Below are 12,501 nucleotides of genomic sequence, written 5' to 3' on the forward strand. Positions count from 1 at the left end.
CTTCTTTTCCAGGTGAAAAGAAGAAAACTGGAGTAGTGGAAAGGAGGGTGAACTGCAGCAGGCTGAAGGGATTTCATTAAACTTCCACTATAACACTGCCCTCCGTTCATCCTCTGTACCAGGCAGCCCTCAATTCCTAGATGTTTCCCCACTGAGATTCCTTGGCCTCCTATTAACAGTCCCAGCTCCTCATGCCCATAAAAGTCAGAACCCTCACCTCCATAGTATGTGTCTTCCCTGAGGATGTCTGTCCATAAGCAAAAATGGTGCCATTGTAGCCAGCGAGGACATCTGAAGAGATGGCAGAGAAAGAGCACAGGTAGAGAGAAGTGGGGTAGGGAATGAGAAGCCTGAAAAAAACCCATTCTAAAAATACATTCATTACCTTTGACAATCTGCATGGCACATGCATGATAAACTTGCTCCTGAGTCGTGTTTGGGGGGAATACACGGTCAAAGATATATGGCTTCCCCTGGAATGGAAATAAAAGATGGCAGACATCAGTAGGCAGGTGTGAGGGAGGAGAAACACCTGAAAAGGCATCCGTTCTTCAACCTTCTGTACGCATGGACAATTATGGGGATGAGGGAAACTAAAGAGAGGCAAAATTTAGTACTGACATCAGGAGTTGTGTCTGTGGGGTGGAATGTCATTGAGGAGGGTCACACAGCGAGACTGCACGAGTGGATCTCAGTCTGGGTGTGATGACTTAGCACTCACCATCCCAGACCCCTAGACTGGGAAGCCAAATGGGAAAAGACAAGAGGGCCAAAGGCTGTGGAGAGTGAAGAACAATAAATTAACATTAAAAAATTTACCACTAAGTTAAAAAATATCTTCCTCAGTAGATCCATATGTCCTGATGTGAAAAGATGTTGAAGATGCATTAAGTGAAAGATGCAAAGTTAGGGACAGATGTATAGCATGTTGCCTATTGTGTAAACGAAATACACAAATACCGAACTGCTGAGCTGTTGTGGAAATATTAACACAAGCTCTCTGTTTGTGAAAAGAATATATGAAATCAGAAATATAGGTCTCTGACTTCCCTGGTGGCACAGTGGTTAAGAATCCACCTGCCAATGCAGGGTACACAGGTTCGATCCCTGGTCCGGGAAGATCCCATATGCTACGGAGGAGATAAACCTGTGCGCCACAACTACTGAGCCTGCGCTCTAGAGCCCGTAAGCCACAAATACTGAAGCCCGCGCGCCTAGAGCCCGTGCTCCGCAACAAGAGAAGCCACCGCAATGAGAAGCCCGCGCACTGCAACGAAGACCCAATGCAGCCAAAAATAAAATAATTAATTAATTAATTAATTAAAAAAAAAAAGAAATATAGATCTCCCTTTAGGGAAGCAGCTTTAAGTAAAGAGAAACTGTGAAGTAAGTCACTCAGACCTACAAGTACTTTGTTTAATTCAGGTAATATGTTATAAATCACATGTGCTGATAAGAATGCTAAAGATACAAAATATTTACAACCCAGGGAGCCAAACAGAATATATTTGCTATCTAGTCATATTAAAGGGAAGATCTCTGGTAAGATTAAATGAGACTATGCTTGTTCTCCGTCATAAGTGACAAACTACTCAGTCGTGTTTTCCCGTCATTCAGTATAAAGAGACTATGACTTAGTTGTCAAATTATTTTACTAGAGTCCATCTTTCTTCAAATGATATGTAAACCTTCACATCTATGGACACCAGAGTTTGGGAGACACGTTTTAACTAATTAAGAAAAGTCATACTTTATTATAAGGTGTATTTTTGGATCCTGGGACATAATAGGTCCTTCAATTTATTCATTTTCTATCCAATCACATTATAAAATATCTTATTAATGTTATTAGCTTCTTTGTTCAGTCTTTTGAGTTACCAGGTATGAAATCATATGCATGTAATAGTTTTGTCTATTTCTTTCCACTGTTAATACCACTTATTTTATTATTTTATCTTAGAATCCCCCAAACAACATTAAATTGTGATCACTGGTTTCCTTTTTACTATGATGTATGCTACTGGTGTCAAATAAACAGTCTTTGCAGTTCAAAAAAAAAAAGAGAGAAATCATAAAAGTTGGCTAAAGCTGAAGATGTGGGTCTAGGTATATCTACAATATTGCATCAACATATGTAGAATTTTTTTCCAGAAGGAATTATATAAAAGTATTAACAGTGGTTATTTGGGGGAGAGAAACTGGGAGAGAGGAGGCTTTCATTTTTCAGTTTGCATCTTGGAAAGTTTACATTTTTAAACCATGTACAAGTGTTTTGTTTTGTCTTGTTTTATTAATGCCAAAGAGAGTGAGACAATAGTGTATTATTTTGTTTCCTTTTTACTTCTCTGCAAAAAGGAAAATATTATTTATACTAATAAATTTTTTTTAACATTAAAAATTTTTTTTAAAATCTGGCTTATGATAAATATCTGCCTGGAGTATTTATCTGGTCTCTCTGTGGTGAAAGATTCTGAAGCCCAAAAAACAGAATCCACAAAGAGAAAGAAGTTGTGAAGGTGCTCTCTACAACTAAGGGAGTACTGTAAACTGATAGGGGCTTTCTGGAGGACAATTCTATTAAATATTTAAATGTGCATGCTGGTCATACTCTGTCCCAGCGATTTCAATGCTAGGAATTTATTTTATAACACTTGCTTAAGCACTTAAAGATGTGTGTAGAAGGATGTTCACTGCAGCCGTTTGTATCCAAGAAAAACTAGAAACAATTCAAACATCCATCAAGAAGATATCTGTTATGATACCTCCATAATCTACCCCCATTAAAAGGAGCAAGTTTGGTTTACATATATTGACATGTCCAAGATCGATCATGTGAAAAAATAAAAACAATTTGTATAATGTGAATATACATTTTTAAAAAGCATATGGATAGAATAGTCTTAGAAAAAAGATATGGAAGACTGTATATAGATCTGTTAATGGTGGTTATCACCGGAGAGCAGAATGACAGGAACTTATGCTTACTACATTTTTTCTGTGATATGTAAATATTTTACAATGACAACGTATTGCTTTGAAATTAAAAAAAGAAAATAGTATAGGTGATGTTACAGAAAAATGTGTAATGACAAGGTACGCACAAAATAATTTTAAGAAAAAGGTGGTTTTTAAAATAGTATGCAGTATAAAAAAACACACACAAAAGAGTATATGAAGCATTATTCCATGTCTGTAAAAAAATTATATATATGTATATATGTATAGCTTGCATAGAAAAACGTGTTAACAGTAGTTATCCTTGGACAGTGGGATTTTAGGAGTTTTTTGTTGTTGTTGTTCTTTTTGATTTAGATTAAAACTATTCCAAAATGAAAATACATAATTTTTAAACAAGAAAAAATTTTAAACAAAGATATTAATATTCTTACTACATAAAGAACTCTCATAAATTAGTAACAAAGGACAAAACTAACCAGAAAAATATGGACAAGAGTTAGGTACTAACAACAGAAGAAGAAATACAAATGTTCAATAAACATAAAGATGATCAACATTTTTGAAGAAAAAAACAGTAACATCATTTTTCACCTATCAAACTGGAAAACAAAAACTTAATTGTAATATGCAGTGTAGATGAGGGTTCAAGGGGGTATAATTTCTTCGAAAGGATCATGCTCATTCTTTTCTGGTAGGACAGTACATCCATACTTTTAAGGGGCAATTCAAAAATGCATAATCAAAAGCCTTGGATTGTACATATCCATTGACCCAGATATTCTACTCCTAAGAATTTGTACTAGGGAAATATTTGTAGCAAATATTTAGCTACAAGAATGTTTATTATCAACACTGCTTATAATAATGAGAAATTGAAAACAACTGAAAGGAGTTACATTTAGGGGACTGGTTAATACAAGGAATTGATTACACTATGGCATGTACATATATTTTATTCTTTGCTGCTATTTAAAATGATGTCATACATATATACACTACTATGTATAAAATAGATAACTACTGAGAACCTACTGTACAGCACAGGGAACTCTACTCGGTGCTCTGTGGTGACCTAAATGGAAAGGAAATCCAAAAAAGAGGGGATACATATGGCTGATTCACTTTGCTGTACAGCAGAAACTGACACAGCAGTGTAAAGCAACTATACTCCAAAAAAATTTTTTTAATTAAAAAATAAAATGATGTCATAATAGAACACCAATAAATCTCAAAAAGGAGTTGAGTGAAAGAACTGAAACTCAAGAGCACATACTGTATTATTCCTTTTATATAAAGTTCAAGAATAAACAATACTTATTTGTAGTGATAGAAGTCAAAGTAGCGGTTGCCTTGGGGTGATATTGACAGCAAGAGGGCAAAAGGGAGCTTTCAGGGGCAATCAAAATGCTCTAGATCTCAGGACTTCCCTGGTGGCGCAGTGGTTAAGAATCCGCCTGCCAATGCAAGGGACATGGGTTCGAGCCCTGGTCCGGGAAGATCCCACATGCTGCGGAGCAACTAAGCCCGTGCGCCACAACTACCGAGCCTGCTCTCTAGAGCCTGCGAGCCACAACTACTGAGCCTGCGTGCCACAACTACTGAAGCCCGCGCACCTGGAGCCCGTGCTCTGCAACAAGAGAAGCCACCTCAATGAGAAGCCCGTGCACTGCAACGAAGAGTAGCCCCTGCTCACTGCAACTAGAGAGAGCCTGCACGCAGCAACAAAGACACAACGCAGCCAAGAATAAAGTACATAAATTAAAAAAAAAAAAAAAAAAAGCTCTAGATCTCAATCTGGGTGGTGGTCACATAGGTGTCAAAATATGTTATAAAATTCATCCAGCTGTTTGCATAAGATTTGTGCACTCACTGTATGTAAATTATACCTCAGTAAGTGCTATCATAAAATATCACATCACAAAATGATGTGATAATGGCTCTTAAAATATGAATTATGCACCACCTCATTGCTTATAAGAGAAATGAATATTAAGACTAGCATTTTAACCTATCAAAGTGGCCACAATAAAATAGTTTGACGATGGGACTTCCATGGTGGTCCAGTGGTTAAGGCTCCATGCTGCCACTGCAGGGAGCATGGGTTCGATCCCTGGTCAGGGACTTAAGATCCCACGTGCATGCAGTGGCCAAAAATAGTTTGATGATGCATTGCACTGGCGGGGCCCTTAAATATACATATGGTCGTTCAATTGTTTGTAATAGCAAATGATTAGAACACCCCTAAATATCCATATCCATCAATAGAGACCTGGCTACATAAATTATGGCATATCCCTACAACAAATCACACAGTTGCTAAAAAGAATGAGATAGATATTTCTGTGCTGATATAGAAGGATCTCCAAGACTCACTGTTAAGTAAAAAAAAAAAGCAAGGTACAGAACAATATGTATAGTATGCTATCATTTGTGTAAAAAAAAGTGCATGCATGTATATATGTATTTGCTTGTAAATGTATGATATTCTTTTAGAAGGATCCACAAGAAACTGGCAATAAGGCTGCCTTCTGAAAGGGGAACTGGGTGGCTAGGAAAGAGGAGTAGGAAGGAGGCTTACTTTTCATTGTATACCTTTTTATATCATTTGAATGTTGTCACATGTGCATGTAAGACATTAAAAAATTAACTTAGTTTTTTTTAATAAATAAAATTATGTAAAATATTTAATGATGGTGAAATAGTCATGATATTTTGTTGGTGAAAAAATAGGTTACTAAACAATATAATTTATGATACACTTTTATTAAAATTATTCTATGTATATATGCAGGAAAAAACTACTGGAAACAAATACATCAAATTGTTAACAGTATTTTTTTGGGGGGGTGGGATTTTGAGTGAGTTTTAGTTTCTTCTATGTGCTTTTCTTTGTTTTTAACTTTGTCAACAATTAAAATACATTAGTGTTGTATTCAGATTATGATGATGTTTAGAATTATTAAAGAAAAATCTACCTTGATTTTTTTAAGGTTTGAGTGAGTTTATGAATTATTCATAGGACTTTTGTGAATTTTTCACCCTTTTTATCTATACCGTTCGTCATTACACTTCATTACAAAGCATAAAATTCTTATTACACAGAATAAGATCATACAGTGTTACAATAAACAGATTTTAAGTGGCCTTGACGCCTCTCCTTCTAAGTGGTAATATCTTTCTTTCATTTTGTTTTATTCTATAATTGAACCTTGATTCTTGAATTGTAATCTAACTCAATATTTCTCCCATCCAGTGGCCAAGAAATAGAAACAAACAAAACATGTCCATCTCAGGCCAGTGACTCTCACCTCTTCTCCACCAATGATGTCTATCCGTGCTTCTTGAAGCCAGGCATGCAGCCAAAGGGGATTAAATATAACTCTCAAGCCAGCCTCGCCCCTCCCTTCTTCCCTTCTGGGAACGTGGGGATTAACTCTCTCTCTCTAACACTCCCAGTTACAGGATTCCAGAGGGTGCTGTGGACACAATGAAATGGAGGGCGCTCTCCAAGTGCTGAAGGCAATTATTGCCCGAGGAACTCCTTTTCCTCAGCCTAGGCTGGGAGGAAGGAAGAGACCAGAGAGGGAGGAAGGGTGGCATTCTTGGAACCATGAGGATAATAAATATCCAAGAGCTAAAAATGGGTGCACTTAGTAATCTCGTGAGCAGAGAAAGCCATGGATACAATTCTAGGGTTTCTGGGAAGGCCTTCTACCACTTCCCTACTCTCGGTTGAGCCCTTGAGTTCCAAATCTAGTTCATTTCTTAAGATTTTTATATCTGTTGAAGTACAAATGTCTTTTAATTTTCTATTGATTACAGCCATGGTGAATTCGTTTTGTCAGATCTTTTTATGAGAATAACTAGACCAGTGGTTTTCCACTTTTTCCACTTCTAGGCTACTCACATGGGAAGCATCACCATTATTTACATCTTTCATGACACATATTTATTCCAAGTCAGACTGTAGTACATTGTGGGGGATTTCTTATCAGAATCTGGGGAAGTGTATGTACAGTTAGCAAAAGCCATTTCTGATGCCCCCTCCCAGGACTCTGCCCAGGCCACTTTTCAGCCTGGATCACCATGTAGACCAAGTGTTTCCTGAAGGCAGGGATTCCCTCTAAATCCCCAACATCAAGAAAAGTCCCTGGCCCACAGGATGCTCTTCGTAAATATTTGTTGAAGAAACACAAATATTGATGGAAGAAGAGAGCAGGAAGATACCAGGGACCTGGATGTTTGGATGAAACAACCAGTAAGAGGGGAAAATGTTAACCACTGCCCAGTTGTGTCAAAGGCTAGCTTGTGGGGAGACAGCACATATAAAATGATAATAACATCTAACTCTTATTGGGAGTTTATTATGTGCCTGTCACTGTGCTAAGCAGTTTATATGCATTATCTCATTTAATGCTCACATCAGTCGTAGGAAGTAGGTACTATTATTATTACATTTTATAGATGCAAAAACTGAGGTTCAGAGAGGTAAGGTAGCTTTCCCAAAGTCAAACAGCTGAGAAATGGTAGAGCAAGGTTTCAAATCCAAGCAATCTGATTCCAGACCCACACTGCCTAAGTGATCCCAGAACTGACGTGCCAACACTGCGTCAGAGCCTTGTCGTGGCTTTTCCTTCCCCTCCCCGACCCGTCCCCCTCCATGTGGGCATTTCTCCAAATGTTTCTGGACAGAGCTAAAGCCCTTCTTCACTTCCTTTTGGCAACCTCAACCCCTTTTTCAGAAGAATGCAGTTCTCCCACCCATCCTCTCCAAGGAGCCTCCCTCACCATCTCTACCTCCAGGTAATAATCCAAGACTCTGTGACTCAGTACAGCGTCAGGGACTAGAAGACTGTTAGGTTAGAAACACTCAGGGAGACCCTCCACCTTCGAGGAATGCCTCTGAGCTCCACTATGTCTCCACCCACAGCAGTCTAAGCGCTCCTCAGTGCCTGTTCCAGAGGGCTTCTCTTCAGAGTCCCCCAACCCAGGACTCTGTTCTCCTCTGACCCACTCCAAGCTTCCTTGTCTCCTGTCCAGCTGTGTTTCCCAGCACTTTCTGGAGTTTTCCACTGTGTGTGCTGACTAAAGCTAATGGGAGGGCCTAAGATCAGGGGTCCAAAGACGACCAACATTTCCAACCTTTGCTAAACCACTTGGTAGAGGCTGAACTTCAGAGCACCAGGACTGATTTCCATAGTGACACCCCTGGGGATTGTTGCCATGGTAATGCTGGAGAGATACTGGCCACAGTGAACATTACCTCCCCTCTCCATTTTCCTTTACAGACTCGCCCAAGGCTAAGGGGAGACTACTCCCTCTCTTCTGACATCAAAGGAATCCTGAGCCACCTCAAACAATACTGACCCTGTTCCAATAATCCTGCAGGTCCCAACCTGGCTTTTCCAAACGAGGTACTTGGCGACCCTGCTTTTCTGCCTCCGTAAGAACCCACTTAACCATCAGGAGACCTAAGGGAGGTAGAATGTGGTAAATACTTGAATGAGGGAGGGAGGGAGGGAAGGGGAGAGACAGAGGAAGTTGGGGGGGGGGCGGAGAGGCTATGTGTTTCCCTACTGTCATCCCTTCCGTGTCTGGTATAGATGCAACAGCTCAGACAGCAGGCACTCTGCCCACCAAGACCAAGGCAGAGAGACACTTAAATGGGTCCACTTAAAAAGTCACAGTGGATTCTGAGTGACCCAAAGAGCAAAACAAGGTACATAGCACACACACAGACAGTCACCCAGACACCCTTCTACTATGACTCAGGTCATTAACTTGGGCAAAGCTCCATCCCCCAGATTCCTGGGAGAAGTCATGGGGGGGCGGTGTGGATAAGGCTCACAGAGCTGTCTTCCCAGCTTATTCTCCTGCATTTTGCCAAGCAGAAAAAGCCCACAAACATTAGGGACTCGGTAGCCCAGAGCTAGCCGCAGTGCAGAGAGGAGAGCTGTCAGAGAAAGGAGCAGGGGTTGGGCTTGGAGAGATTAGCCTCTTCCACCTTCATCCTTCCCTCACCTTCCCAGACATCCTGAAGCAGCTTGCTCCATGAATTCCTCAGTTTCCCACACACTGGTCCCCAAAGGGAGCTAGAGGAAGAGAGAAGAAAGGGAATGGGAGATCTCTTTCCCTTGTTGGGACCCTCAAGGCACTCCTCAAAATCACTTCTCCTATAGCCCTCATCCTCTGGAATGAGGAATGAATAGAAAGGCTGGGAAGGCCAGCTCCAAGGATGCTGCCTGAGACAAAATGGCCCCCCATAAGCACTTATCTTGGCAGGAGAGATTGACAGGAAGGGCTAGGGCAAGGAAAGATGCAGAGCGAGACAAAGGTACAGCCCTGCAAATATCAGGCAAAACAGATAAGGAAGGAACAGCTGTGGAGTAAGATAGAATCTGAATTAGCAGGGGGCCCTGGGCCTCTCTTCATCTCTCCTCCCTCCCCACCTCCACCATGTCTCTCCTATTTAGCTGGGCAAATTGTACAGATCAACACAACTCCTTCTCCCAACATCACCCCATGCCCTGCGCCCACCATGCCAGGATGGATGGCCCAGAGAGCCTAAAGGAGTTGGTTCAGATTTACCTAAAAAACCTAGAGCAAGGAAGCTAGGCTTTTGTGGATTTGCTCCTCCATAACTACCTTTCTCCTATTTCTCAGCCTTTATGTCTCAAGGGGCCCTCAAGCTCTAACTCTCACAGCTAACGCCCACTGTCCAGACTATTCAGAGAAGAGGCCCCGAGGGTTGATCCAGGCATTATTTTAGCCTGGCCAGACTGACCAGACTGCAAGGTCTAACGTCCCTGAGACAAAGAGAAGCAGGGGCCCTCTCAATGTGGCAAACACACACATACATAAGCACACACACAGTGCGAAAGCACCCATTTGAGTCCATAGTGTGGGTGAGAGAGCCTGGTGACGGACTAGGGCCCTTAGGGACAGGACATGTAAGCAAGTCTCTTCCTAAGGCATGTTTACTCAAAGTCCCAATCTCACTGATTCAGAAGGCCCAGGCTCCCTCCCCTTTTTTCCTTCATTCCTTTAACAAGCATGCCCTGTGACAAGCACTGTGGATCAAAGACACTTAAGAAGTGCCCCTGACCTTGAGGATGGTCCTTATATGGGCCCCTCCTTTCTCAAACTGGCTACAGTTTCCTGGCCCAGCACCCCTTAAGCCCTACTCCCTGTTGGACTCAACCCCAGATCTTTTCACCCCATAGCCTGACAGTCTCAACCAATCTAGGAAAGGAGGGGTAGGTGAGGAATTCCCTAGGAATTCCTTTGGGGCCATCACAGATAAAAGTCCAGAACAGAAAACCGTGGAGGCAATGTGATACAGAAGGAAAGACGTGAGCTTTGGAGTCACAGATTTAGGTTCAGATCTGTGAATTAACAGTGTGACCTTGAGAAAGTCATTCAACTTCTTTGGGCCTCAATTTCCTCATCTGTAAAGTGGAAATATTAATACCTTCTTCAGAGTGTTGTTTTGAAGATTAAATAATATATGTAGAGTAACAAGCACACAGTAAATACTAGTTCTCCTTCTTAATAAGGTCTCTTCCATGGGTAGGGGCTGTCATGATGAGGTAGAGGAGATGGCTTGCTACTTTTTATTGGATCATCAAGAGAAAGGATGAATACGCAACTACTTGTTAGGATCTCAGGGTTTGGTTATTTTTATTTGTTAGGGTGAGTTGGGGGGTCTGAAATCCTCTTCCTACTGTACCTGGGAGGGAAAGGCAGACATTTCCTTAGGACCCAGAGGCTCCCCCACCAAACTGGGTGTGGCACCAACATATTTCTTTCTCTGAAAACCCTTCATCAGACCTGTGCCCTCCCCCCAAGTCCAGGCTGTAACTACTTCAGGGAATGATGGAGGCCTTGATCCTAGAGTCCACTCTCATTTATACCTCCGCGAGACCCTGGACTGCCCACCTCTCATCTAGCCCATCCACTAGTCTCCCCCTTCCTGGGAGGTGGGGGTAGAGATCTGAGCCAATAACAAAGGGAAGATGCGCTTTCCCTAGGGAAGAAGGAAAACATCAGAAAAACATGGGACTGGCTCTAGGGGTGGGGACGCTGCAGAGAGCAGCAAAGGGGAATCCGGTCCCCTGATCACGGGAAAGTAGCCCCCTCTCGCTCTGCAGAGACTCGGCCGCCGGCCTGGCCAGGCCACACCCAGGCATCCTGATGCAGGGAGAGGAGGGGCTGCGGCGAAAAGGATGGAGGATGAGCGGTGGAGAGAGGGCGCAGAGACAGGCAGGGGCTGAGGCTCGGCAGGGGAAAAGATTCAGCCTCCCGCCCCCTCTCCGAAATTCCCTCCAGGGGCGGCACTCACCCCAATAACGACGCTGTCGTCCCCTTGGAAAATGGGGATGAACTTGTCCCCCCGCAGAATCTCGGCCTGGTTTAGGGGCCGAAATCGGCAGAGCACCTTGATGCTACATTCGTTGTTGGTCTCGGCCATGGTGATCGTCGGCGTGGGGCTGGGGCACTTCTTCTGCTGCAGGGGTCGTATGTGCTCCGGGGGGAGAGGGGCTCAGCTGAGGCCCTGGCGGAGGACAGGTGCTCGGTCTCTGGGGCTCAGAAAGGCGCGGCGGGCGCCTGGACGAAGGCTGGGGAACAGGGCCGAGGCGAGCTTCCTCGCTCCTGCGGCACCAGGATGCAGACGACCTGGGTGTCTGGTCCTCTCTCGGTGCTCTGCCTCTCCGCCCCTCGCGCTGCAGCGCGGCGCTGCGGGCCTGGGCGGGGCGGCGATGGAGGAGCGGGGCGGGGCGGGGCTTCCCTCGCGGGGGGCTGCCACTCCGCGGCGCCCACTGCCGAACCGCGGCACCTCTGCTCTTTTCTCGCCTCCTCTCCCCACCCCTAACCCTCGGAGATTATCTGGTCCTCACCCCTTCCCCACCCCAGTCACTCACTGCGTCCCACCCCCTGCATCCCAGACCCGTCTGTCCCTCGCTCGGACTCCACCCCCCTGGAAGGCCTGAGGGATCCGAGGTGGGCCTGTCTACTGTCCGGGGAAGAGAGTCAATTGTGCTTACACCTCCTTTATTCCAAGGCATCCTTCACCCCCATCACAATCCTCTCTCCAAATTGGGAGCACACCTCTCCTCCCCTCTCCCCACAACCCTCGCAAAGATTCCCAGCCCACTCAGCCTTCAAGGGCAGCTGCCTGTACCCCTATGGAGGTGGGTGTCCAGGTCCCATTTTTTCAGAGAGGAGGGTCAAGGGAGGTCTGGCTCTTCCCTTCCCCTTCTACAACCAAAGGTGCACTCTACTCTCTCCCCAACATACACAATAGATCCCCAGTTGGAAGGAAGAAAAACTCCTATTCTGGCCTATCAGAATTCAAAAGCAGGTAAAATTCTCATTTTTGCCTCATAGGTTGGGGCTGGGATGGAGGTGGGAAAGAGTAATTTTGCAAGAGAAAGGGAGTCAGAAAGCAGTGATGGAGGGGTGATGATGGCAATGGCGGTGGGTAAGGCCAGAGGGGCTTTGAGAAAGGACCTCTAGAGCAGACATCTGCATTTGGGCTTCAGG

At 43.7% G+C, this 12,501-nt stretch overlaps 1 protein-coding gene across 2 annotated transcripts in view; it reads right to left on the reverse strand.

The window, feature by feature from the left end:
- The window catches only part of KIF5A (kinesin family member 5A), a 32,335-nt gene that overhangs the window by 16,997 nt on the left and 2,837 nt on the right, over positions 1-12,501 (reverse strand). The window contains exons 1-3 of one of the 2 annotated variants that reach the window (XM_082421204.1): positions 11,300-11,822; positions 386-473; positions 218-291 (exon numbers count right to left, since the gene is read on the reverse strand). In XM_082421204.1, the coding sequence (XP_082277330.1) occupies positions 218-291; positions 386-473; positions 11,300-11,428 (291 nt within the window). In that variant the 5' untranslated portion in view covers positions 11,429-11,822. Of the gene's footprint in view, positions 1-217; positions 292-385; positions 474-11,299; positions 11,823-12,501 lie in introns of those variants that run through there. The other variant, XM_082421205.1, reaches the window with a different exon arrangement.

This window comes from Balaenoptera physalus (assembly GCF_965194825.1).
Source record: "Balaenoptera physalus genome assembly, chromosome: 13".
In the NCBI taxonomy this organism is placed as follows: domain Eukaryota; kingdom Metazoa; phylum Chordata; class Mammalia; order Artiodactyla; family Balaenopteridae; genus Balaenoptera; species Balaenoptera physalus.